This window comes from Oncorhynchus tshawytscha, linkage group LG16 (genome assembly GCF_018296145.1).
Source record: "Oncorhynchus tshawytscha isolate Ot180627B linkage group LG16, Otsh_v2.0, whole genome shotgun sequence".
In the NCBI taxonomy this organism is placed as follows: domain Eukaryota; kingdom Metazoa; phylum Chordata; class Actinopteri; order Salmoniformes; family Salmonidae; genus Oncorhynchus; species Oncorhynchus tshawytscha.
The window spans coordinates 62,854,018-62,881,875 of record NC_056444.1 but is presented as its reverse complement, the minus strand read 5'-3'; the positions used below and the strand labels follow the sequence as shown (position 1 = coordinate 62,881,875).

The 27,858-nt window shown below is 42.7% G+C and overlaps 1 protein-coding gene across 8 annotated transcripts; it reads left to right on the top strand.

The window, feature by feature from the left end:
* The first annotated feature begins 133 nt into the window (after positions 1-133).
* Positions 134-27,537, top strand: LOC112216100 (cyclin-dependent kinase 11B). Of its 8 annotated transcripts, none has more exons than XM_024399613.2 (21): positions 134-235; positions 785-832; positions 1,112-1,245; positions 1,866-2,005; positions 2,209-2,336; positions 8,703-8,856; positions 17,672-17,811; positions 17,957-18,085; positions 18,235-18,330; positions 18,544-18,663; positions 18,781-18,855; positions 19,047-19,252; positions 20,740-20,830; positions 20,908-21,029; positions 21,181-21,286; positions 21,449-21,570; positions 21,809-21,916; positions 22,377-22,493; positions 22,953-23,101; positions 26,474-26,663; positions 26,883-27,537. In XM_024399613.2, exons 3-21 carry the CDS (start codon positions 1,135-1,137, stop codon positions 26,973-26,975), a joined length of 2,397 nt encoding a protein of 798 aa, XP_024255381.1. In that variant the 5' UTR covers positions 134-235; positions 785-832; positions 1,112-1,134; the 3' UTR covers positions 26,976-27,537. The 8 variants fall into 8 exon arrangements, with proteins under 8 accessions (XP_024255381.1, XP_024231568.1, XP_024231566.1 ...); XM_024375800.2 differs by having other exon boundaries at positions 17,633-17,811; XM_024375798.2 differs by having other exon boundaries at positions 2,158-2,336; positions 8,706-8,856; positions 17,633-17,811.
* Positions 27,538-27,858: the final 321 nt, after the last annotated feature.

Below are 27,858 nucleotides of genomic sequence, written 5' to 3'. Positions count from 1 at the left end.
ATAAACTGGGTTAATAAAAGTGATTTTTATTGTGTTAAATCCGGTCTGGAAATTTTTGTTCGTTGGTATCCGTAGTTTTGCACCTAGAAACAGTTGCAACTCCTGCCCAGGTGATTGCAGTAAAGGTGTCCGCTTATTTTTAATGCAGCGAAGAAGTATTAACCGGACGTAATTAAATGACCCCAGAAGTCAACGAATCATCCGGCGTTCCAAAATTGCGCGGAGCGTATTTCAGGTTTGTTAAATCATTTCAGTTAAAATGCGAATCATTCAAAAGCTTTAAGCCAACACACTTCGGATATATTTAGAAGAGACGAAATTCAATAAAAATGTGCCCCTTAAACTCAAAACGTATCACAGGAATGTTAATTTATTGCCTATGTTAGCGTCCGCTAGCTAACTAGCATGCTTATTGGCAAACGTTAGCATCTGACTAACATTAGCTCGTTACAAGAAGCATGCACGGATGCGGCTAGCTGAGAGCTAGTTAACTACACCTACCGATGTTACATAACGAAAGACAGTTAGCATATTAATTGACGTCAGACCGGTAATTTTGCTAGATATTTATTGTACGCTAACTGCAAACTATTTGACCTTACGTAACGTTTAGAGTTGGTGTATTCACGGTTGGCTACTGTTACACAGTGACAGATTTCACGCGACGTGTGTTTGTAGAATTCTCGATTTGACTTGGACTTATAACTTCTCTCTCCCCCTTGATATCACCTCTACGTTTTACTTCCATTTTTGGATTGGTGTTTTGTGTTTATTTTTTTACCAGTGAAAGTGTGACGTTACTGCTATGGATAAGATACGAGGCGCTACTCAGGTAACAGAAATGATAGGCTACCAACTTGACCCTACAACCCCTATACGATAAAAAATGATCCTGGGTAATAATCGTCTGTACTATTATTACCTATCGTACAACCCTCTTGCGAAGTAGTGTGTATTTACACCTTGGCTCAAATAATGAAAAGCATGCGTTGAACTGTAGAGGTACTATTATTTAATTTCATACATGTATACCACAGTTTCCATTAACATGACATATCTCACAATGCTCTTGCATTGAATCTCTGTGTTGGGGGTCTCTGGCTCTGTGTAGCAGGCGGTGGCGAGCGGGTGCTGATGGGGGACGAAAAGGACACCTGGAAAGTGAAAACACTCGACGAAATTCTCCAAGAGAAGAAACGCAGAAGGGAGCTGGAAGAGAGGACAGAGCCCAAAAGCCAGAAAAATGTAAACAGAAGAAAAATGCTGTTGTGCACCAAACTGACCACTGGCCCCTATACACTAGTACAGTGTTAGCCAACTCCTGTCCTTGAGTACCCCCCAACAGCACACATTTTTGTTTTAGCCCAGGACAAACCCATCTGATTCAACTCATTGAGGACTTGATGATTAGTTGAATCAGGTGTGCTTGTCATATGCTACAACAAAAATGTGTACTGTTGGGGGTACTTGAGGAATCCCTGCCCTAGTACCAATAATACACTTGGGGAGATCTGAGAAGAATTTGGGATAAGGAATGTGGAAATGGCGCAACTTTGCCCCCCCGATAAACTAGGTGAAAGGTTGGCCATATTGCTTACACATATCCGATCAGTTTGATCTCCACCTGATTATAGGCTAAGGGTTGATTTAGGACATAATCGTTTCTCTCCCCATCAGAGGATGCTGTTTCTCACTGACATTATTGTGTATCTAAATGTATTACACAGACTAGATCTGTCCTTGAACTAGTGCCTCAAACTTTATCATTATCTTACTTTATGTGCAATCAATCATTGTTATGTTTACCGTACCACATATTATTTTTTTAAGAATGTTATAATCTTCCTTTCCCATCTTTTGTCCAGTGCGTTCCGTGCCCTGGTCCACAGACGGATGATCGGGAAGCCAAACGAAACACTCCGGAGGAAGGAGAACTACGGGATAAAAAAATGGAAATAACAATCCGGAATTCCCCGTACATACGGGAAGACTCCACAGAGGACAGGTAAAGGGGATACGGAAAAAGAGCCGTGGGAATTGGGGTTACGTTCAGGAGGGCCAGATACTGGAGAAAACGTCTTTAAAAACTGAACTTATCCCTTTGAATACATTTTCTCCCATTTTTGTCCTAACTGAACGCGACCCTGCTATGCACAGGGGCAGCCTGTTTGTTGAGTCGTTGGCACTAGACAGTCTTCCCAATTCCAGGGGAGAAGAGGATGAATCGCTGGCAATAAAGCCTCCCCAGCAAATGGCCAGGAAAGACAAATCTCACCACAGAAAGGAGGAGAAGAGAAAGGACAAGAGACGCCATCGCAGTCACTCTGCTGAAGGAGGTACATTGCCATCCTGGGATGTGTATTGCTCATAGAGAATTATAGATAACTCTAGTGGCTAAAAGGTCTTTTTAGCATGGTTAGTGCCATTGAGGGCTTCCACCATGCTTCTGCCATTTTAAAGTAGTCAATTGCGTGGGGATTCCTATGGGTTGTAGCCTCAATGGGGCTGGCCATGCAGTGGGGCTGTCCCCAGAAAAAAAATATATATTGGTCGACCAAGAGTTGTCTTTTCTAAGATTGGATTGGTCAAAATGTTTAATCGTGTATTTTTCCATACATAGACACCCTATGTGTTTTGATCAAATCAACTACACATGCATTCAGAAAGTATTCAGACCCTTTCTCTTCCATGTTTTGTCACGTTAGACTTATTCTAAAATGTATTAAATCACCCACAATACCCCATAATGACAAAGCAAAAACAGGTTTTTAGATATTTTTGCAAATGTGTTAGACAGAAATACCTTATTTACATAAGTATTCAGACCCTTTTCTATGAGACTCAACATTGATCTCAGGTGCATCCTGTTTCCATTGATCATCCTTGAGATGTTTCAACAACTTCATTGGAGTCCACATGTTGTAAATTTAATTGATTGGACAGGATTTGGAAAGGCACACACCTGTCTTATATAAGGTCCCACAGTTGACAGTGCGTGTCAGAGCAAAAACCAAGCCATGAGGTCGAAGGAATTGTCTGTAGGGCTGCGAGACAAGATTGTGTCAAGGCACAGATCTAGGGAAGGGTACCAAAAAATGTCTGCAGCATTGAAGGTCCCCAAGAACACAATGGCCTCCATCATTCTTAAATGGAATCGGTTTGGAACCAACAAGACTCTTCCTAGAGCTGGCTGCCCGGCCAAACTGAGCAATCGGGGAGAAGTGCCTTGGTCAGGGAGGTGATCAAGAACCCAATGGTCACTCTGACAGAGCTCCAGAGTTCCTCTTTGGAAATAGGAGAACCTTCTAAAAGGACAACCATCTCTGCAGCACTCTACCAATCAGGACTTTATGGTAGAGTGGCCAGACGGAACCCGCTCCTCAGTTAAAGGCACATAACAGCCCGCTTGGAGTTTGCCAAAAGGCTCTTAAAGGACTCTTTGGCCTGAATGCGAAGGGTCACTTCTGGAGGAAACCTGACACCATGAAGCATGGTGGTGGCAGCATTATGCTGTGGGGATGTTTTTCAGGGACTGGGAGAGTAGTCCGGCTTGAGGGAAAGATGAACGAAGCAAAGTACAGAGATCCTTGACGAAAACCTGCTCCAGAGCGCTCAGACTGGGGTGAAGGTTCACCTTCCAACAGAACAGCAACCCTAAGCACACAGCCAAGACAACGCAGGAGTGGCTTACGGGCAAGTCTCTGAATGTCCTTGAGTGGCCCAGCCAGAGCCCAGACTTGAAACAGATCGAACGGCTCTGGAGAGAACTGGACCTAGCTGTGCAGCGCCGCTCCCCAGCCAACCTGACAGAGCTTGAGAGGATCTTCAGCGAAGAATAGGAGAGACTCCCAAAATACAGGTGTGTCAAGCTTGTAGCGTCATATCAAATAAGACTCAAGGCTGTAATCGCTGTCAACGGTGCTTCAAAGTACTGAGTAAAGGGTCTGAATACTTATGTAAATGTGATATTTCCATTTAATTATTTTTATTTATTTTTAATACATTTGCAAAAATGTCTAAATCTGTTTTTGCTTTGTCACAATGGGGTATTGTATGTAGATTGATGAGGTTGGGAAAACAATTTAATCAATTTTAGAACAAGGCTGTAACGTAACAAAATGTGGAAAAAGTCAAAGGGTCTGAATCATTTCTGCATGCACTGTAAGTGTAGAAGTAGCTCAAATAAAGCCAGCAAATAAAAACATTGTAGCCTGCATGTAGAAAACATCCTGATGAAATTAAGTCTGCTATAAATCACATTGGCTACACATGGCCTGTCTGCAACAAACTTGAAACATTGTATCAACTGAAGCTTGCACTAGCAAACTTGCAGCATTGTTTGAAATATTCTGGGCCCACAGTTTCGAGCACCAGTGAGCTCGGGACAGACACAGCTGTAGGCTATTTGTGCAAGGGATAAGAAGTAATCATGTATTTTAAGTTTCCATTGGATCAGAGCATTACATGTTTCTCTTTCGTGTCGAATGGTTATCGAAAGGGAGAGAACTATTGTCGTTCTCAATGGATTATAAAAACACACTTCTTTACTTGTTGTTTGTTTGAGGTGAAGAAAACATTATATTGAACCAAAATATAAACTTAACAGGCAACAATTTCAAAGATTTTACTGAGTTACAGTTCATATGAGGAAATGAGTCAATTGAAAAAATACATTAGGCCGTAATCTATGGATTTCACATGACTAGGAATACAGATATGCATCTGTTTGTCACAGATACTTTTGTGTGTATATATAGTGTATGTATACAGCCCTTAAAATTAGTGGATGTGGCTATTTCACCCACCTATTGCTGACGGGTGTATAAAATCGAGCACACAGCCATGCAATCTCCAAATACGAATATTGACAGTATATTGGCCTTACTGAAGAGCTCAGTGACTTTCAATGTGGCACTGTCATAGGATGCCACCTCTCCAACAAGTTCGTAAAATGTCTGCTCTGCTACAGCTGCCCTGGTCAACTGTTAGTGCTGTTATTGTGAACTGGAAACGTCTATACGTTATTGTGAACCTCACTAATGCTCTTGTGGCTGAATGGAAGCAAGTCCCTCGAAGCAATGTTAGAACATTTAGTGGAATCCTTCCTCGAAAGAGTGTAGGCTGTTATTAGCAGGGGTCACAACTCCATATTAATGCCCATAATTTTGGAATGAGCTGTTCAACGAGCAGGTGTCCTTTCACTTTTGATCATGTAGTGTACATTAAAAAAAAAATGTAGAGGTGTGGATCAGAAAACCAGTCAGTATCTGGTGTGATTTGCCTCATGTAGCTCGACACATCTCCTTCGCATAGAGTTGATCAGGCTGTTGATTGTGGCCTGTGGAATATTGTCCCACTCCTCAATGGCTGTGCAAAGTTGCTCAATATTGGCGGGGACTGGAACCCGCTATTGTACGTGTTGATCCAGAGCATCCCAAACATGCTCAATGGTTGACATGTGTGGTGAGTATGCAGGCCATGGAAGAAATGGGAAATGTTCTGCTTCCAGGAATTGTGTACAGATGAATGGCATGACAATGGGCCTGATGATCTTGTGACGGTATCTCTGTGAATTCAGAAAACCATCAATAAAATGCAATTGTTCTTTGTCCATAGCTTATGCCTGCCCATACCAAAACCCCACAGACTACATGGGGCACTCTGTTCACAACGTTGAAATCCACAAAACACTCGCCTGGTGGTTGTGAGGCCGGTTGGACGTACTGCCAAATTCTCTAAAACAACATTGGAGGTGGCTTATGGTAGAGAATGTAACATTAAATTCTCTGGCAACAGTTCTGGTGGACATTCCTGCATTTAGCGTGTGTGCTCCCTCAACATGAGACATTTGTGGAATTATGTTGTCACAAAACTGCACATTTTGGAGCTGCCTTTTATTGTCCCCAGCACAAGGTGCGCCTGTGTAACGATAGTGCTGTTTAATCAGCTTCTTGATATGCCACTCCTGTCAGGTGGATGGATTATCTTGGCAAAGAACTGCTTATGAACAGTTAGGGCCCTCCCCATTTAGTCAACTGTTCTCCAGTATTTTCCACAACTAGTCAAATTTATTTCACACTTCTGACTTCCCTTTCAAGTTCGTCACCTCTGCATCCATTTTGCTGTCACGTGTTACGGCATTCATATTTTTTATAACCAATTTATGTGATTATGGTATGCTATAGTTCAGGCCCTACTGGTCACGTGCATGTGTCACATAAAGAGAGGAAGGGTTGTGGGAGTAGGGAATGTTTTCCCAAAACAAATGAGGGATTTCAGTAACAACTTTAAAGTCACAAATGGCTGTAATTATGTTGCAGCTTCAGCAACATGGACAGCACTATACACGTGTTTTGTGGTGGTCGGTGCAGCAGGGAGGAGAGTGGCACAATGGGTGCTAGTCACTCTGTCTTTTCTTTTTAACACCGCTAGTTTGAGCCAGGCGGCACAATCAAATAAATTGCGGTCATTTGTGTGTCTTAATTATTTAATCCAACAGTAAGCTTAAAGCATAAGACAAGCTCAGTGCAAATAGTTGATTTGATTAAAACACAGGATGTGTCTACAATGCATTCGGAAAGTATTCAGACCCCTTAATGTTTTCCACAGTTTGTTACGCTACAGCCTTATTCTAAAATGGATTCAATTGTTTTATCCTCTATCTCCACACAATACCCCATAATGACAAAGCAAAAACAGGTTTTTAGAAATGTATTAAAAACTTTAAAAATTAACTTTATTACATTTACCTAAGTATTCAGACACTTTACTCAGTACTTTGTTGAAGCACCTTAGGCAGTGATTACAGCCTCAAGTTTTCTTGGGTATGACGCTACAAGCTTGGCACACCTGTATTTGGGGAATTTCTCCCATTCTCTGCAGATCCTCTCAAGCTCTGTCAGTTTGGATGGGGAGCGTCGCTGCACAGCTATTTTAAGGTCTCCAGAGATGTTTGATCGGGTTCGAGTCCGAGCTCTGGCTGGGCCACTTGAGGACATTCAAAGACTTGTCTCGAAGCCACTCCTGTGTTTTCTTTGCTGGTGTGCTTAAGGTCGTTGTCTTGCTGGAAGGTGAACCGTCACCCCAGTCTGAGGTCCTGAGTGCTCTGGAGCAGGTTTTAATCAAGGATCTGTCTATACTTTGTACTAGTTTCTCATGGTCTGTCCTTTAGGTGCCTTTTGGCAAAGTCCAAGCTGGCTGTCATGCCGTAAAGGCCTGATTGGTGGAAGGCTGCGGAGATGGTTGTCCTTCTGGAAGGTTCTCCCATCTCCACAGAGGATCTCTGGAACTCTGTCAGTGACCATCTGGTTCTTGGTCACCTCCCTGACCAAGGCCCTTCTCCCTCAGGATGTACCTGACCTAAATTTTCTGTCTCATAAAAGGGTCTGAATACTTATGTAAGTAAGGTATTTCTGTTTGTTTTTTTATATATAAATTGGGCAAAATAATATACTTTTCGCTTTGTCATTACGAGGTATTATGTGTAGATTGATGAGGGAAAAATTTATTTAATACACTTTGGAATAAGGCTGTAAAGTAACAATGTGGAAAAAGTCAAGGTGTCTGAATGCTTTCCGAATGCACTGTATATAGAAAAAATAGAAGATTAAAAAGAACAGACGTCTCTTGGTCGACAATTTGTTTATTTTTTGTTCGGGCACAGCCCTGCAAACAGAGATGTAAACATTTGTGCACAACATTTTAGAGAAATAAGCTTTTTGTGCATCTATAACATTACTGCAATCTTTTATTTTAGCTCATGAAACTGTTGACAGTTGTCAGTATGTCCAACCGGCCTCACAACTGCAGACCACGTGTATGGCATTGTGTGGGCAAGCGGTTTGCTGATGTCAATGTTGCTAACAAAGTGTCCCAAGTTGGCAGTGTGCTTAAGGTATGGACAGGTATAAGCTACGGGCAACGAACACAATTGCGTTTTATCGATGGCAATTTGAATGCACAAAAATAACGTGACAAGATCCTGAGGCCCTTTTTTTCATGGTATCTGTGACCAACATATGCATATCTGTATTTCTAGTCATGTGAAATCTGTAGATTAGGGCATAATGAATTTATTTAAATTGACTGACTAAATTCCTCATATGAAATGTAACTCAGTAAAATCAATTAAATTGTTGCTTTGGTTTTGTTCAGTATTGATTAGAAATTAAGCAAATGAACAGTAAATGTAGGCTAATACTGGTGATATATGTAATGGGGAATTGATGAACACTAACAATCAAAGGGCAAACAATTTACACAATGAAACACTGAAAGTGCACGAAATGGCGTAACAGAGCGCATTCCGGAGAGAGACTTGTCTTGTGCATCTTAGCCACACTCCCTTCTTGGATGGTTGCATCTCCGCAGCCTACTCAATGGGTTAGTACACAGAAGACCGGTGAGAATCAGACAGGTGTCTCATGGAGGGGAAGGGGGGGGATTTATTTGTGACTGCTCGACTAAAAAAAAAATCTTGGTCGACCAACAGCCTATCCACCAGTCCACTAAATGTGGTCAGCCCTGCTATGGTGTCACAGATGCTAAAATGGCAGAGATATAAGAATGAGTCCTTTATCTTTCTCTATGGTATTGCTGTAGAAAGTTGAATAGGGACTGGTTTTACTGTGGTATTAAACTATGTATGCATACGTATGTAGCACCAAGTAGCACTGTTTTACATTTGTTTGTTTTTATCACAGTAGCAGCAGCAGCAGGGAAACATGTGCGGCCCAAAGACAAAGACAGGGAGAGTGAGCGCAGGAAGCGGCAGTGGGAGGAGCAAGACAAGGCCCGGCGAGACTGGGAGAGGCAGAAACGCAGGGAGCAGGCCAGAGCCCAATCACGCAGAGAGAGGTGACTACTATGACCCCATACAAACACATTTGTATTACATGCTGACCAAACCGTCCATTTCATCCAAACCGCTTGACCGCATCAACGGGCATCTGCATAGCCAGGCGCTTAAATTTAAATTGGTTGACGCGCTGCAAGTCTCTCCTGTCCCAATTTCTCATTGGTTTTTACGAGCATATACCCACATGGGGGATTCAAAGATGAATGAGGTCCACAGTCCACTAGTGGTGGTAATGCAACTTTGTTGGTTGCCAAACGCTGTATAAAATCCACATAAGAAGAAATATGAAGGAAAGTTAATAAAAAAATATTTAAAAAGTGGAGTGGAGAACACACAAAGATCGAGCTAAAGAAAGGACCAAGTAAAATAACAGCCCGATGTTTGAATATTTCCCCAGACAAATTAGCTAGCATAATGTTTCATTTGTGTTTCGACCATATCCAAAATTAATATAGTTGGTTCGCAGTTGGTTTTGGTATTTTAACCTGCATGTCAAGAACGCGTCTGGTAGGGATAGAAAAAAAATCAACATAGACTCATGCATGGAAACGGTTTTGTCAGTATGTTAGCGTGGCTTGTATTAGCAGATATATATATACTACAGTCAATCACGGACTACAAGAAGAAAACCAGCCCAGTCACGGACCAGGATGTCTTGCTCCCAGGCAGACTAAATAACTTTTTTGCCCGCTTTGAGGACAATACAGTGCCACTGACACGGCCTGCAACGAAAACATGCGGACTCTCCTTCATTGCAGCCGAGGTGAGTAAAACATTTAAACGTGTTAACCCTCGCAAGGCTGCAGGCCCAGACGGCATCCCCAGCCGCGCCCTCAGAGCATGCGCAGACCAGCTGGCCGGTGTGTTTACGGACATATTCAATCAATCCCTATACCAGTCTGCTGTTCCCACATGCTTCAAGAGGGCCACCATTGTTCCTGTTCCCAAGAAAGCTAAGGTAACTGAGCTAAACGACTACCGCCCCGTAGCACTCACTTCTGTCATCATGAAGTGCTTTGAGAGACTAGTCAAGGACCATATCACCTCCACTCTACCTGACACCCTAGACCCACTCCAATTTGCTTACCGCCCAAATAGGTCCACAGACGATGCAATCTCAACCACACTGCCCTAACCCATCTGGACAAGAGGAATACCTATGTGAGAATGCTGTTCATCGACTACAGCTCGGCATTCAACACCATAGTACCCTCCAAGCTCGTCATCAAGCTCGAGACCCTGGGTTTCGACCCCGCCCTGTGCAACTGGGTACTGGACTTCCTGACGGGCCGCCCCCAGGTGGTGAGGGTAGGCAACAACATCTCCACCCCGCTGATCCTCAACACTGGGGCCCCACAAGGGTGCGTTCTGAGCCCTCTCCTGTACTCCCTGTTCACCCACGACTGCGTGGCCACGCACGCCTCCAACTCAATCATCAAGTTTGCGGACGACACAACAGTGGTAGGCTTGATTACCAACAGCGACGAGGCGGCCTACAGGGAGGAGGTGAGGGCCCTCGGAGTGTGGTGTCAGGAAAATAACCTCACACTCAACGTCAACAAAACTAAGGAGATGATTGTGGACTTCAGGAAACAGCAGAGGGAACACCCCCCTATCCACATCGATGGAACAGTAGTGGAGAGGGTAGTAAGTTTTAAGTTCCTCGGCATACACATCACAGACAAACTGAATTGGTCCACTCACACAGACAGCATCGTGAAGAAGGCGCAGCAGCGCCTCTTCAACCTCAGGAGGCTGAAGAAATTCGGCTTGTCACCAAAAGCACTCACAAACTTCTACAGATGCACAATCGAGAGCATCCTGGCGGGCTCTATCACCGCCTGGTACGGCAACTGCTCCGCCCACAACCGTAAGGCTCTCCAGAGGGTAGTGAGGTCTGCACAACGCATCACCGGGGGCAAACTACCTACCCTCCAGGACACCTACACCACCCGATGTTACAGGAAGGCCATAAAGATCATCAAGGACAACAACCACCCAAGCCTCTGCATGTTCACCCCGCTATCATCCAGAAGGCGAGGTCAGTACAGGTGCATCAAAGCTGGGACCGAGAGACTGAAAAACAGCTTCTATCTCAAGGGCATCACTGTTAAACAGCCACCACTAACATTGAGTGGCTGCTGCCAACACACTGACTCAACTCCAGCCACTTTAATAATGGAAATTGATGGGAAATTATGTAAAATATATCACTAGCCACTTTAAACAATGCTACCTAATATAATGTTTACATACCCTACATTATTCATCTCATATGTATATGTATATACTGTACTCTATCATCTACTGCATCCTTATATAATACATGTATCACTAGCCACTTTAACTATGCCACTTTGTTTACATGCTCATCTCATATGTATATACTGTACTCGATACCATCTACTGTATCTTGCCTATGCTGCTCTGTACCATCACTCATTCATATATCTTTTTATGTACATATTCTTTATCCCCTTACACTGTGTATAAGACAGTAGTTTTGGAATTGTTAGTTAGATTACTTGTTGGTTATTACTGCATTGTCGGAACTAGAAGCACAAGCATTTCGCTACACTCGCATTAACATCTGCTAACCATGTGTATGTGACAAATAAAATTTGATTTGATTTGATACTACAGAACAAAGAAATATTAACATTTATAATCATCACTTGTGTTCAAAGGTATGAAGTTATCAAAATGTCTCTGTGGTCTCTCAAACTACACTTCTACCAGAATGTGAGTCATGAGTGTGGCAATTTTAACAAAAGTTTAAAAAGCACAATCCCCTTTCTGATTGTTTGGGGCACCCGGAAAAAAGCTTGTCCGGAGAAGACTAGGTGAGTGCTACCATCAGTCCTGTGTCATACCAACAGTAAAGCATCCTGAGACCATTCATGTGTGGGGTTGCTTCTCAGCCAAGGGAGTGGGCTCACTCACAATTTTGCCTAAGATCACAGCCATGAATAAAGAATGGTACCAACACATCCTCCGAGAGCAACTTCTCCCAACCATCCAGGAACAGTTTGGTGACGAACAATGCCTTTTCCAGCATGATGGAGCACCTTGCCATAAGGCAAAAGTGATAACTAAGTGGCTCGGGGAACAAAACATTGATATTTTGGTTCCTTGGCCAGGAAACTCCCCAGACCTTAATCCCATTGAGAATTTGTGGTCAAGAGGCGGGTGGACAAACAAAAACCCACAAATTCTGACAAATTCCACGCATTGATTATGCAAGAGTGGGCTGCCATCAGTCAGGATGTGGCCCAGAAGTTAATTGACAGCATGCCGGGGTGGATTGCAGAGGTCTTGAAAAAGAACAGTCAGCACTGCAAATATTGACTCTATGCATCAACTTCATGTAATTGTAAAAAGAAGGGGGGGGAAGCTTTTGACACTTACGAAATGCTTGTTAATATAGTTCAGTATTCCATAGTAACATCTGACAAATATCTGAAGACGCTGAAGAAGCAACCTTTGAAAATGAATGTGTCATTCTCAACTTTTGGCCACGACTGGACACACCTACTCATTCAAGGGTTTTTCTTTATTTTTACTCTAATTCTACGTTGTAGAATAATAGTGAAGACATCAAATCAAAATATATTTTAAATTCTTCAAAGTAGCCACCCTTAACCTTGATGACAGCTTTGCACACTCTTGTCATTCTCTCAACCAGCTTCACCTGGAATGCTTTTCCAACAGTCTTGAAGGAGTTCCCACATATGCTGAGCATTTGTTGGCTGCTTTTCCTTCACTCTGTGGTCCAACTCATCCCAAACCATCTCAATTGGGTTAAGGTCGGGTGATTGTGGAGGCCAGGTCATCTGATGCAGCGTGCCATCACTCTCTTTCTTGGTCAAATAACCCTTACAGTCTGGAGGTGTGTTTTGGTTGTTGTCCTGTGGAAAAACTAAGTGCAAACCAGATGAGTTGGCGTATCGCAGCAGAGTGCTGTGGTAGCCATGCTGGTTAAGTGTGCCTTGAATTCTAAATAAATCTGTGTCACCAGAAAAGCACCATCACACTACCTCCATGCTTCACGGTGGGAACCACATATGCGGAGATCATCCGTTCACCTACTCTGCGTCTCACAAAGACATGGCGGTTGGAACCAGAAATCTCACATTTGGACTCATCAGAGCAAAGGACAGATTTCCACCGGTATAATGTCCATTGCTCATGTTTCCTGGCCCAAGCAAGTCTCTTCTTATTGGTGTCCTCTATCGGGATGTGATTGGGAGTCCCATAGGGCTGGGCACAATTAGCCCAGCTTTCTTTAGGGCTTGGCCGGGTTAGGCCGTCATTGTAAATACGAATTTGTTCTTAAAACCTCTTTGGGCTGCAATCCCATTAACAGGATGATTAAGACAGCCAGTGAAAGTGCAGGGCTCCAAATTCAAACAACATAAATCTCATAATTAAAATTCCTCAAACATGCATGTATCTTATACCATTTTAAAGGTAGTCTTGTTGTTAATCCCACAACAGTGTCCGATTTCGCCACAAACGATTATGTTTGATCACCACCAAACCACAATAAAAACAGCCATTCTTCCAGCCAAAGAGAGGTGTCGTGTCTTTGGCTATGCCGGATTAATTGCTATGACATGTTATTCTATAAAATTATTTATTCTGTAATTAATATCACCTGATTGAGCTAATCATGTAAATGTAATTAACTAGAGAGTCGAGCACCACAAAATAATATTTATAGAGCTGTTATCTTCCGAATAAACTCTTAAAGATTTAGCAATATTTTACATCAATAGCTCAATGTTCCTTCCTGTAAAATCCTCTAGAGGGCAGAACGTAAAAAAATTATACTTGATACCAAAACGACACAAATGGCACACACAAAAAGAACAGCAGGGAGGACTGATTTCCCTCCGTTCTTTCCAGGTTTTTTCTCAATCACACTTTCTGATATAAAAACAACAAAATGAACATTTTGCTTTTCTCACTCCACAGTAGTTCTTAAACTCTCTAGGGTGGCCAACATCCAGTGAGATTGCAGAGCGCCAAATTCAAATACAGAAATACTCATTATAAAAATTCAGAAAAGATACAACTATTAAACATAGGTTTAAAGATTAACTTCTTGTGAATTCAACCACGGTGTCAGATTTTAAAAATGCTTTACGGCGAAAGCATACCTTACAATTATTTGAGAACATAGCCCAGCAGACAAATCATTACAAACAGTAACCAGCCAAGTAGAAGAGTTACACAAGTCAGAAATAGAGCTAAAATTAATCCCTTACCTTTGATGATCTTCATATGTTTGCACACAGAAGACATTCATTTATTCAATAAATGTTCCTTTTGTTCGGTAAAGTCTCTTTATATACCTGAAAACCTCTGTTTTGTTTGCGTTTTCTTCAATATTCCACAGACTCAAACGCAGTCACAACAGGCAGACAAAAAAATCCAAATTGTATCCGTAAAGTTCATAAACATGTCAAACGATGTTTATATTCAATCCTCAGGTTGTTTTTATCTTAAATGATCTATAATATTTAAACCGGACAATAACATTAATATAAAAGGTAAAAAAGAAAGGCACTCTCTGGTCGCGCGCATGGAAAAAGCTCTGTGACACTGCAGGGTCCACTCATTCAGACTGCTCTTACTCCCTCATTTATCAGAATACAAGCCTGAATCAATTTCTAAAGACTGTTGACATCTAGTGGAAGGCATAGGAACTGCAATTAGAGTCCTATGTCAATTGATACTGTAATGGCATTGACTAGAAAACTACAACAACAAAATCCTACTTCCTGAATGAATTTTTCTCAGGTTTTCGCTTGCCAAATCAGTTCGGTTACACTCAGACTTAATTTTAACAGTTTTGGAAATTTTTCGTGTTTTCTATCCAAATCTACTAATTAAATGCATATCCTATCTTCTGGGCCCGAGTTGAAGGCAGTTTAATTTGTGCATGCTTTTCATCCAAAATTCCAAATGCTGCCCCCTACCCTTGAGAAGTTAAACCACATCAGGGGAAACATTTTGAGGTCTGGGTAAAATTGGAGAAATGTAGGTTTGTTAGTGTTGTTAATTCAGCCTTTAATTCAGTTGTGCACCTATCCAGACAGTTATTTGGCTAGCTGGGTTTCTATAGCAAACTTGTGATGGAGTTTTCAAAAACAAATGGCCACTGCATTGATGCAAATAATCATGATTCTGCTGGGTAGGCATAGGCTACTTTGTAGTTACCTTTTTAAATTTCCTTTCCATCTACCCAAAAATTATTAGCATTGCTAACGGCTACACAAAGTGCATAGATTTTCAAGTGTTTTCCACTGTTTTGTATGAAAAACCAATTTGAAGCCAACATTCACTTTTGTCTTGCTCATAATAACCGCACATGGCTTTACCACAACAGACAAGCACAACACCTTTCAATAGAAAAGATGAGAAACAAACAAAAGCACGTACAACTCTTTAAAAACTGGTCAGAAATTAAATCATGGCATTAATATATTGGAGCAGTAGAACTTCTAAATCAGCTGCCAACTTCAATTACTTTTCAAGGACCACAGCTAAAGAGACAATCTGGTCTGAGTATTTTGTATTATTCTATACATATTAGTGGTTATGCTTCATGGAGTCGTGGGTGAAAGACGACATTATCAACATACATCTGGCTGGTTATACGCTGTATCGGCAGGATAGAACAGCACGTCTGGTAAGACAAGGGGTGGCGGACTATGTATTTTTGTGAATAACAGCTGGTGCAAAATATCTAAGGAAGTCTCGAGGTTTTGCTCGTCTGAGGTAGTGTAGTCTACACCATATCATGAGATACTCTACCTAGAGGGTTTTCATCTGTATTTGTTGTAGCTGTCTCCATATCACAACAGACTGATGCTGGCACTGCACTGAAAGTGCTGTATTCCGACATAAGCAAACAGGAAAACACTCACCCAGAGGCAGCGCTCGTAGTAGCCGGGGACTTTAATGCAGGGGAACTTACATTTGTCTTACCAAATTTCTATCAGCATGTTAAATGTGCAACAGAGGGGAAAAAACTCCGGACCACCTTTACTCCACACAGAGATGCATACAAAGCTCTCCCCCACCCTCTATTTGGCTAATCTGACCATAATTCTATCCTCTTATTCCTGCTTACAAGCAAAAAATGAAAGCAGGAAGCAGCAGTGTCTCAATCAAGTGGTCAGATAAAGCAGATGCTAAACTGCAGGACTGTTTTGCTAGCACAGACTGGAATATGTTCCGGGATTCCTCCGATGGCATTGAGTAGTACACCACAGCAGTCATTGGCTTCATCAATAAGTGCATCGATGACGTTGTCCCAACAGTGACTGTACGTACATACCCAAACCAGAAGCCATGGATTACAGGCAACATCTGCACTGAGCTAAAGGCTTGAGCTGCCGCTTTCAAGGAGCGGGATTCTAAACTTGAATCTTATAAGAAATCCCGCTATGCCCTCCAACGAACCATCAAACAGGCAAAGCGTCAATACAGGACTAAGATCGAATCATACTACACCGGCGCTGACGCTCGTTGGATGTGGCAGGGCTTGCAAACCATTAGACTACAAAGAGAAACACATTGACTTGCCATTATTTTACTGCTGCTCTTTAACTTGTTACTTTAAAATAAAAAAAATTAAGCTGCATTGTTGGTTAAATAAGGGCTCGTAAGTAAGCATTTCACTGTAAGGAAAGATTTGATAAATCTGAGGCACTCCATTTAGTAGGGTATGTTACGTTTGGTGGTGGGTGGATGGGTGGCCATATAACGCGAAACGTCGGTGGATTGGTTGGTCATAGAACGCGAATGGCTAGCAACCCAAAGGTTGCGAGTTCGAATCTCATCACTGACAGCTTTAGCATTTTAGCTCAGTATCCACTTTTCAATCATTTCTATCTTTTAGCTACTTTGCAACAACTTTGCATGTTAGCTAACCCTTCCCCTAAGACTAACCTTAACCCTTTTAACTAACCATTCCCCTAACTCCTAAACTTAACCCTAACCACTAGTCTAGCTAATGTTAGCCACCTAGCTAGAATTCGTAGCATATCATGCGAAATGGGTGATGGACATCCAGAAATGAATCCATACCATACGAAACGTAACATATCATACTAAATTGAGTCTCAGATTCACTTGTAAAATAATACGAAATGCTATGAGACCAGGTTGAGAGGAAATGTCTGATTTTCACATTTCTGACTGGCCCGTAGGGTTTCCAAAACCTCCCCAGTATGTCAAGCCCTGACACACACCGACAAGGTCATTCCTGTGCCATTGTTGCCTCTTCAGCAAGTTGGTTTATTTTTGGTCAATTGCACATTACTGTTTGAATAAATCATGATGATAAAAAGAAATAACGTGGCCAGGTTAAAAAATAAAAAAAAATCGCTTGCGACCAATTTAAAAATGTCGCACTGTCAAATCAGACAAATGGTCGCAAATGTGATTGTTTTGGTTTATCAAACCCTGATCGTTTTTTTTTTTCTGTACCTGGATACTTAGTGTTTGCGCTACGTCATCACACACAGCCCTTTGTCCGTCTGATGGAAATTTGCTTGAAAATCTGTCGCAAATTTGGTGGAAACCTAGCTTATGATGTCATATCTTGGTCTACCTTCAAACGTGCATATCTTCAAACTGTCACACGCTGGTCAGACATCTTTTTTTACCGTGCAGTTACCTGTCACACTGTATACTGTACTCTTCCCCTTCCATGCAGCAGACATTAACAGTGTGGGGTGGGTGGCTTTTGGGTTTCTGGAGAGCTCCTGACAGGATTCCCCCGTCTTCCCCGGACTACAGGGACAGGTTGGAGCAGGTGGAGCGCCAGCGCGAGAGGGACCGCAAGCTCCGTGAGCAGCAGCAGAAGGAGCAGCGCGAGCAGAAGGAGAGAGAGCGGAGGGCAGAGGAGCGCCGCAAAGAGCGTGAGGCGCGCCGAGAAGGTCAGGGTTCACACACACGCATTTGCGCACACGTGTAGGGTTAGAGTTTACAGCCTTAGCGTGTCCGTGAATGTAAGTATTTTGATATATGTAAGGATGCACTGTTGGTGACGGGATGCAAAATCTCTTGTCCGTTCTCTGACAGTCCCGTCCCACCATCGCGCACTGCCTGATGAGTACGGGGACAAGCCGAAACAGAGCCACCGCAGCCGCAGCCCCAACCTGGCTCCCCAGGACCGACTGGAGCACAGCAGCGAGCCACGTAGAACTGGTGGTGAGACTATCCAATCAAGATGGTTTTACATAATTTTGCTTTGGTAGAATTGGTATCAAGACTTAGTAATTGATTTCATTCAATTTCCTTAACTATAATTTTTCTGTGTGATTAGGGACGCTCATTTTGTTTTGTTTGTGGTCCAACAGTGAAAGATGAGAAGCCAGAGGACAAGGACCTTCTCTCTGACCTTCAGGACATCAGTGACAGTGAGAGGAAGACCAGCACAGGAGAGTCCTCCTTAGGTAGGTAGACACACACACTCACTCAAGGTTGCAACATACCCCACACCAGATGGCATCACAAAAAAGTTATTAAAACATTACAATTCTACTGATGTTTAATCCTTAAGAGTTCTAACTGTTATAGATAATGTATTTACAATCCAGACATCTTCTTGTGTTTTAAGTCTTTGTGGGTTGTTTGGAGGTGACATTGAGTGGACTTCTCTTCCCTAGGCTCCGGCTCAAGGTCGGGCTCTGACGATGAGGAGGGTAATGGCGTTGAAGATGGATCTAGCAGCCTGAGCGAGGGAGAGAACGAGGAATCGGGCTCAGGAGAATCTGACCAGACTGCAGGTCTGCTGAATTACTCTACTTCTGTTGCTTGTGTGTGTGCGCTTGTTTTATCACTTAATACAATTATGGTGTTGTCACAGTGACACGGCTCTGACCCACCCATTGTCTGTGTTTCAGGTGTGGTGAGTGAAGACGAGCAGTCTGAGGAAGAGTTTGAGGAAGAGAGAGAGAACGGCAACCATATTCCCCCAGGTAGGCATTTCACACCCCATTTGTCTGGTGGCAGTCATTTGAACAGGTGTTATTGTCATGTCTGAGAGTAAAGTTAGTTTTCTTGAAGCTTTTTTATCGGAAAAGGTTAGGTCTAACTCAACCAGCTGCTGCTAGATGTGATTTTGTCTTGTTTCTGTAAGTTATAACTGCCTCCTCATTAACCCTCACAGTGCCGGAGTCACGATTTGACCACGATACTGAGGAAAGTGGAGAGGAAGAGGAAGAGGAGGCAGGGGATGGAGACGTGACCCCCCAGTCTGTGTCTCACTCCCACTCAGCCACCCCTGAGCCTGAGGAGAACTACATCCCCGACTCTCCCCCCATCTCCCCCGTGGAGCTAAAGAAGGAGCTGCCTAAGTACCTGCCAGCTCTACAGGTCTGTCCATATGTCTGGCAGCACACCACACCTGGGTCAAATACCTTTTTATTTATTTTTTAATGCCTAAGGTGCGCTTGACCTACAGAGTTCGTACGGTCATTATTCAAATCCTGGAAAAGTCATGGAATGTTTAAATTGTGTTTTCCAGGCCTGGAAAAGTTTTGGAAAAGGATCAAATCCGAAAAGTTATGGAAATTAATATAATTTTTCATAATATAAATATTTTAGCAATCACATAAAAATCAATTCATCAGCTAGGTTCAGAATGACACTTGAGCGAGTCTGTGTTTGCGCGCATCACCTGCATGTGTGCGTGAGGAGTCGGCCGTTGCTCAATGAGAGAGAGAGACAGTCGGACATTGAGGCAGAAGGTAGGCCTAGACTATAAAATATGATTGACAACAGACTAATAACTAGATGGCCACTTCAAAACATATCTTGTACCCTCTAGTTATGTTTAGCTATTATTAGCATGCATTTATGTTTTCCTCATGTGATGACCCAACACTCACGAATAAGGCCATACAATCGCGAGTAAAGCCATACAAAGTTGATTTACTTTTTACAAGTATTAACTTAAACTATTTTCATGAAACGAAAGATTCACTTCGCCATTTTATTAGTTCAGATTCAGTTAGATGTAGCCTTTATTTTGGTTTATTTGGCTTCAACTTGATTTGTAGATACTTCCAGTTTATTTGGCCATCCAATGTATGAAACATTGCAACTCAATAGCCTGAAATGTAAACACTTCTATGGTAAATATGACTAAACTAGAAAAGGTACATTTCCTGAAGAAAATTTTTGGGCTTGCTTCAGCTGAATAAAAATATTTGTAGCCTTACCATAGCCATTTGTTGTTTGATATATTAAATTAGCAAATTATTTCAAAAGGTATGAAACGTATTTGGTTTTAATGTTGCAATGTTATACGTCAAGGGTGGTCAGCCATCATCCACAATAGCTCATAGTTGTGCAGGCTTTTATTCCTGTAGCCTTCTAACAAACCACATTTTAAATGATCTGTTCAACCGGACCTTGTAAAACTGTCTCTGATGTGTTTGAGCAGGGCTTTATCAAAAGCCCGCACAGCTAGTAGCTCTCCAGACTGAGGGTTGACCACATGTTTTATACAGTTGCCTTACTTTGTGGGGGTTTAAGTGCCTGGCATAACGACAGGATATGGTACATGAGATTGAAAAGCAGCCTCCACGTGTCTACCACGTTACGCTTACATAGATGGCGGCAATTGTTGGTCATGGAAATGTGGTTAAAAGTCATGGATAACTCAAGAAATTCTGTCTGTCAAAATGTGTATGAACCTGGACATAGCTTGCCTGGTACAATGGAATATTTCAAGAAAAAGAGGACCTCAGTGCACCTCAAGTATTTGAAAAGTAATACATATTTGACTCAGGCCTGTACACACACACACACATCATATAGACATGTATTGATTGGCGTTGGTTTCATGTCATTTTCAGGGCTGTCGCAGTGTCGAGGAGTTCCAGTGTCTGAATCGTATCGAGGAAGGGACCTACGGCGTGGTGTATAGGGCCAAGGACAAAAAGACAGGTGTGTGGGCTACCTTGCAATTGATTTCCGATCCATCCCTGGACAGACACACACTAAAACAGGCCTTTCTCTTCTAGATGAGATTGTGGCCTTAAAGCGTCTGAAGATGGAGAAGGAGAAAGAAGGTTTCCCCATCACGTCTCTGAGAGAGATCAACACCATTCTGAAGGCCCAGCACCCCAACATCGTCACTGTCAGGGTGAGGTGCATATAAATACACATTGAAAATATCATAAATTGTTATATCTATGGTGAGCAGCACACATCTGACTCAGAGGCACTCCCCCCTCAATAATATATTATTTTGAAATACATTTTGTGTAGCGCCTTTCTCCTTTTTCCCATGTTAGGAAATCGTCGTTGGAAGCAACATGGACAAGATCTACATTGTGATGAATTACGTGGAGCACGACCTGAAAAGCTTGATGGAGACCATGAAGCAGCCTTTTCTCCCAGGTAATGTTGTGCGATTCAGTTTGACGTGCAGAAAATACAGTACACTTATGTCCTCCAGCCATTTTCCCATGTATTTTGGCTAGGTTAGCGTAAGAGTATTGTTTTAATGTAAGCTTATGAGCTCATGACTCTTTTCCACTTCCTCTTTCTTGTCGGCCTCAGGCGAAGTGAAGACCCTGATGATCCAGCTGCTGCGAGGCGTCCGCCATCTCCACGACAACTGGATCCTCCACCGCGACCTGAAGACCTCTAACCTGCTGCTCAGCCACAAGGGGATCCTCAAGGTGTAATAATGCCCTGTTGTATTATATATGTATGATATATTATATCCCATTATAATAATATTAAAACTGCTTTGGGTTGGGAACTTCAGATAAGGATTAGATCATCCATGGCTCAGATGAAGAAATACAACACTCTAGGCTTATTAATGACAAAGATTAATGACTTGAATGTGCGTTAGTGTGTATGCTTGCCTCTTGGGCATTTTTGTAATGTTTGTTCTTTGTTGTGCTGTTCTAGGTGGGGGACTTTGGTCTGGCCCGTGAGTATGGGTCTCCCCTGAAGCCCTACACCCCTGTGGTGGTGACCCTGTGGTACCGTTCTCCAGAACTGCTGCTGGGAGCCAAAGTGAGTCATGACCTAAGCACATATCTACAATCTGTTTAACCTCCCCAAATCCTAAGAATTACCATTTGTGGGATGTTATGCAAAACTGACCGTGGATCAATGTCTTGTGAGCAACATAGCCACAGTAGAGACACCTGCATTCAAAACTCTGCCTTGAGTCAAAACATCTCAAGAAACTTCAGTCATCAAAGACCCTCTCCAGTCAAAACAGTGCCATTCTAAACAGTTACCTGAGTGTGAACATTACCGCATTCAGACGACACAATGCATACTTTGTATGCCTTCCAATAGTGTCGAAGTCTGTAGTTCTAAACATAGCCCAAGACTACATACACACAGCACCATTACCAAGTCAAAGCTTGTTCTTGCCCAGACTAAACACTCCAACCCAGACTCATGTGGTGCTGTCTGTTACTTAGAATACTGTAGTTTTAGCGAGTGTGTGTTTCTCTCTCCACAGGAGTACTCCACAGCTGTGGACATGTGGTCTGTAGGCTGCATATTTGGAGAGCTCCTTACCCAGAAACCTCTCTTCCCTGGAAAATCTGAAATCGACCAAATTAACAAGATATTTAAGGTAAGCAAATTTGTATCAAAAAGTACATTTGACTTCATACTGTCTGAAAAGTAAAAGCACTTTATATACTCCACTCTTAAATCTGCGTGCATTCTTGACAGCTACCACATGTTTTTGTGGGTTTTCCAGTTTTATGATCTCCCCACAAGGTGGCAGAGTTAGGAATAGGATGTAGTCAGATTAAATGGATTTGATTTGACTACACAATGTATTTTTCAGAGAGGGACTGCAGTTCAGTGACCCAGTCTCTTTTAGATAGACATGGTGACGTAACAGACTTGTCTGTTGCGGTTGTGTGACTGGGCTATACTGTAAAACTCAGATTAAAAGCTGTGGTCTTGACTGTGCTCCAGCCCCCCCCCCCAGCAGTTCCTAACATACCAGACATAGTGGGGACCTCCAACCCACACAGAAAACATTAACTCCATGTGTCTGTGTGTTGACGCATGTTCTTGTCAGGACCTAGGGTCACCCAGCGAGAAGATTTGGCCAGGCTACAACGAGCTCCCTGCTGTGAAGAAGATGACTTTTACAGAGTACCCCTACAACAACTTGCGCAAGCGCTTCGGAGCCCTGCTTTCAGACCAGGGCTTCGACCTAATGAACAAGTACGTCTAATCTACCCATATCTGTTACGTTTCTCAGACAAACAACACATATCTGTTACATTTCTCAGAGCTTTGGTTCCTAGAAAATCTCAGTTGAGAAGATTTTAATACAAAACCACTGGACTCAATGAACAATGCCATGAAAATGTAATCTAAAAATGTTCTCTATAAATACTAGCAAAAATGAAATGTTTGCCAAGTGTTGTTATACATAAGTTTGGATGAATTTTGACATCAGTGCAGTGGAATGTCGTCAGTATAATGACCCAGGAAGTGCAATGACCCCTGGCCAGTGGCTGCTAGCCGTCTCATGTTTGGACTGGAGGGTGGCAATCCTCCAACCACAAGACTAGGCTTAAGATTGCGTTGTCAGCCTTGTTGCTTTAACTTACCCTGTGTGATTAGATGAGATGAAGACTAAACGTCCTCTCACTGTCAACTGTGTTTATATTCAGCAAACTTAACATGTATAAATATTTGCATGAACATAAGATTCAACTGAGACAAACTGAACAAGTTCCACAGACGTGTGGCTAACATAAATGGAATAACGTGTCCCTGAACAAAGGGTTGGTCAAAATCGAAAGTAACAGTCAATGCAGCTGGTGGCCACCCCAGATACTAAGTACTGCAGTGCATCTCCTCATGGACGTCACCAGATTTGCCAGTTCTTGCTGTGAGATGTTACCCCACTCTTCCACCAAGGCACCTGCAAGTTCCCGGACATTTCTGGGGGGAATGGCGCTAGCCCTCACCCTCCAATCCAACAGTTCCCAGACGTGCTCATTGGGATTGAGTTCTGGGCTCTTCGCTGGCCATGGCAGAGCACTGACATTCCTGTCTTGCAGGAAATCACGCACAGAATGAGCAGTGTGGCTGGTGGCATTGTCATGCTGGAGGGTCATGTCAGGATGAGCCTGCGGGAAGGGTACCACATGAGGGAGGAGGATGTTTTCCCTATAACGCACAGCGTTGAGATTGCCTGCAATGACAACAAGCTCAGTCCGATGATGCTGTGACACACCGCCCCAGACCATGACGGAACCTCCACCTCCAAATCAATCCCGCTCCAGGGTACAGGCCTTGGTGTAGTGCTCATTTCTTCGATGATAAATGCGAATCCAACCATCGCCTCTGGTGAGAAGACCGCGACTCGTCAGTGAAGAGCACTTTTTGCTTGTCCTGTCTAGTCCAGCGACAGTGAGTTTGTGCCCATAGGCGATGTTGTTGCCGGCGATGTCTGGTGAGGACCTGCCTTACAACAGGCCTACAAGCCCTCAGTCCAGCATCTCTCAGCCTATTGCGGACAGTCTGAGCACTGATGGAGGGATTGTGCATTCCTGGTGTAACTCGGGCAGTTGTTGCCATGCTGTACCTGTCCCGCAGGTGTGATGTACCGATCATGTGCAGGTGTTGTCTGTCTACACGTGGTCTGCCACTGCGAGGACGATCAGCTGTCCGTCCTGTCTCCCTGTAACGCTGTCTTAGGCGTCTCACAGTACGGACATTGCAATTTATTGCCCTGGCCACATCTGCAGTCCTCATGCCGCATTCCTTGCGCCATGCCTAAGTTCACGCAGATGAGCAGGGACCCTGGGCATCTTTCTTTTGGTGTTTTTCAGAGTCAGTAGAAAGGCCCCTCTAGTGTCCTAAGTTTTCATAACTGTGACCTTAATTGCCTACCGTCTCTAATCTGTTAGTGTCTTAGCGACCGTTCCACAGGTGTATGTTCATTAATTGTTTATGGTTCATTGAAAAAGTGTTTAAACCCTTTACAATGTAGATCTGTGAAGTTATTTGGATTTTTACGTATTATATTTGAAAGACAAAGTCCTGAAAAGGGGGCATTTCTTTTTTTGCTCAGTTTATTTAGAGGGACCATATGTGCTCTGTGGAAGCTCTAATACAGACTAGATGGTAATTTTTCATGAAGAAATGTTGATGGGACTTTAACTCTTTACAAGTATTTTTGTGGTAGTGGAATAAGTTTAAAATGTTTTACATAAGCCAATAAGTTAAATTTGGTCCAAGTTAAATGTAGTAAAACAATTGGTCTGATTATTTTCATAGAGGACACTATGATCCTTATTACTTGGATTGTGGGGCAGTTGGATCACATATTTCATCACAAATAACTGCACTCAGACTAGCCTACTACACTTTGTTACACTCCTACATTAATACCACAGTATATGCTAACTGTAATAACAGAGTACAGAAGACGAGGAGGCGTTGATGAACTTTAAAACGCGTTTAAAAACGTTATTTTATCCCAAGCATTTATCCCTTACTTCTACCATACATTCATTTCTTAATCAAAGAAAAAAGCTGTTAAAAGAAAGTTATGACAGAATAGATAAATAAATGGACAGGTGAATAAAAAAAGGATACAGTGATGGAAGACCATATGTATGGAGGGATGAAGGGATAAAACAAGGTTAAGTTGGACTGATTGGTATGATAAAGGAATGAATCTATGGTTGAAGGTGTAGATGGTGTGTGTGTGGCATGATTAATAGTTATTGCTGTTCTGATTTCAGATTTGAATATCGAAGAGGTAGACAAATGTGCCATACCTTTTGAAGTTTTTGTGTACACCGAATTGTTCAGAAAAGTGGTTAAGGTAGCTGATTAGTGTCAAAAGTCATAATGTTTACTCATCGTCTCATGCTAATCCCCCCCATTTTTATAATTTGAAAGTTCTGAAAAGTTCCATGGCAGTAAATCCAACTGTGGGAAGTTGGCTAAATTAGTTGACATGGTTATTAAAACAGCTGTACCTCTTGATTGGTAGTAGATATTTCTGTTCTTTATTCCTGATTTGAATAACAAAGAATTAGACATGTCATACCGTCTAACTTTTTGTCTAACCTGTTTCGAAAGTGATCAATGTCAGTTTATAAAAAGTTACAGAAAATTTTGATAGTCACTTAAACAGCTGTAAGGTTATATCGGTACCAGATAATTCTGTTATTTCAGATTTGAATAGCAGCAAAGTAGAGGAAGATGTTTCACCCTCTAACTTTTTTGTGTAAGGGTTTGGCAAAATGGTCAATGTAGCTGATTTTATGTCAAGTTGAATTGTTGCATTTACAGTGAATGGAAGTTGGAAGTGATGTCACAATGGGGAGCATTAGAATGTTAGTCTGAGGATGGACAAAAAGACACACAAATTCATTAATATCAAAAAGCAGACCAGTCTGCACAATTAAGTTTGAATGCCGTTTCTAGCTTAAACAGTAAGAAGAGTAGTGTGCAGAAGTATGACGAAGATTTAAAGTCTTGTTTCGCAAGTACTACCTAATTGCACAAGTGCTGCCATTTTGAGTGACCTCTGCCGCCCCTGTCCTTGACTTTTTCCCTTTCCACTAGGTTCCTCACCTACTGCCCCAGCAAGAGGATCCTATCGGACGAGGCGCTGAAGCACGAGTATTTCCGGGAGACACCGCAGCCCATCGACCCCTCCATGTTCCCCACCTGGCCGGCCAAGAGCGAGCAACAGAGGGTGAAGAGGGGCACCAGCCCGCGCCCCCCCGAGGGAGGCCTGGGCTACAGTCAGCTGGTGAGTCTGGGTTTAACTCTACATCCCTCTGTCAACTAGGTTTTGACATCTGAGCTTGGTTTCTGTGTTTGATAGATTGTAGACCTACAGCACTTTACTGTGTGGTGTCAAGACAAATCTTCCCACTGCTTAATACTTATTTTTCCAGATTTCATTAGTTCCCTGGCATAAAGGCAATGTGCCTCATCAGCTAATGTGTGTGGCTTGTCCTCTCTCCAGGGTGACGATGACCTGAAAGACTCAGGCTTCCATCTGACTACCAGCAACCAAGGGGCTTCTGCTGTGGGCCCAGGGTTCAGCCTCAAGTTCTGAGCTGCGCCTGGAGGGCAGAACACCCTGCGTATGGGAAGAGACATACTAGCCTGTTCAGCTGACCGGACAAGAATCATGGGACATTTCGTTTTTTATGTGGCTGGACTCATTGGGGGAATGGCTTCCGTTGTCAGGTTCAGCTTACTGCCCTCACCCTGTGAGGGTGGAGACTGGTCGTCACATGATATGAACGATGGACAATCACACTGTCCCTTTTTTCCCAACTATATGGCTGAAGTCCAACCATTGAACTTTTAAAGTATTTTCTCGATTCTGACAAGGTTTAACTTTTATGGAAATGAGGCAACTGTGCGTCAAAACCTAACTACAATTTTGTCTGTACCTTAGCTAATGTTGGCTTTTTGTTTTCTGTCTTTTTTACACTGCTGAAGAGGACCAGAGGTTGAAGTGGTTGGTATTTCTTGAGAACTGGAGATACTGTATAATAATGTAGCAGTGTTAGAGCCATGTCGATCCATCATATTATAAGGACTTTACTGTATAACCGATGGCTTACATTGACCCGGGACATGTTTTTGCTAGAAATAAAATGTGAATCTTTTATTTGTCCACCTTTTTGCTGGTATTTATAAATGCTGTCTAAGCTAAGCAAACAGCACCACACACTGCCTGCCAAAAGGGAAAAATAAAAAGGGAAGTCGAGTCCCCAAAAATTCCCAGCGTTGAATCCAGCTCAATAGCCGTCCCAAGAGTGATGTCATTCTTTGCACTGCACACTTTGTCTCAGGACTTTGTTCTTTCAGGGAAAAGAGCCCCAGATTTTTGTCTTTGTTGTTAAAGTGGCTGCGATTTCTAGGACTCAACCAATAAATTATTTGATTTCTAGCTGGAGGAAAATAAACAGTGCAGTCTCATTTCTGGG

What these genes read in the sequence shown, in the direction of transcription:
- LOC112216100 (XM_024375795.2), top strand. Translation starts at nt 1,135, where the DNA reads ATGGGGGACGAAAAGGACACCTGGAAAGTGAAAACACTCGACGAAATT. An exon ending in GAAGACTCCACAGAGGACAG is followed by an intron (nt 2,006 to 2,157) that starts GTAAAGGGGATA and finishes TGCTATGCACAG; the next exon opens with GGGCAGCCTGTTTGTTGAGT. An exon ending in GGCCAAGGACAAAAAGACAG is followed by an intron (nt 20,831 to 20,907) that starts GTGTGTGGGCTA and finishes TTTCTCTTCTAG; the next exon opens with ATGAGATTGTGGCCTTAAAG.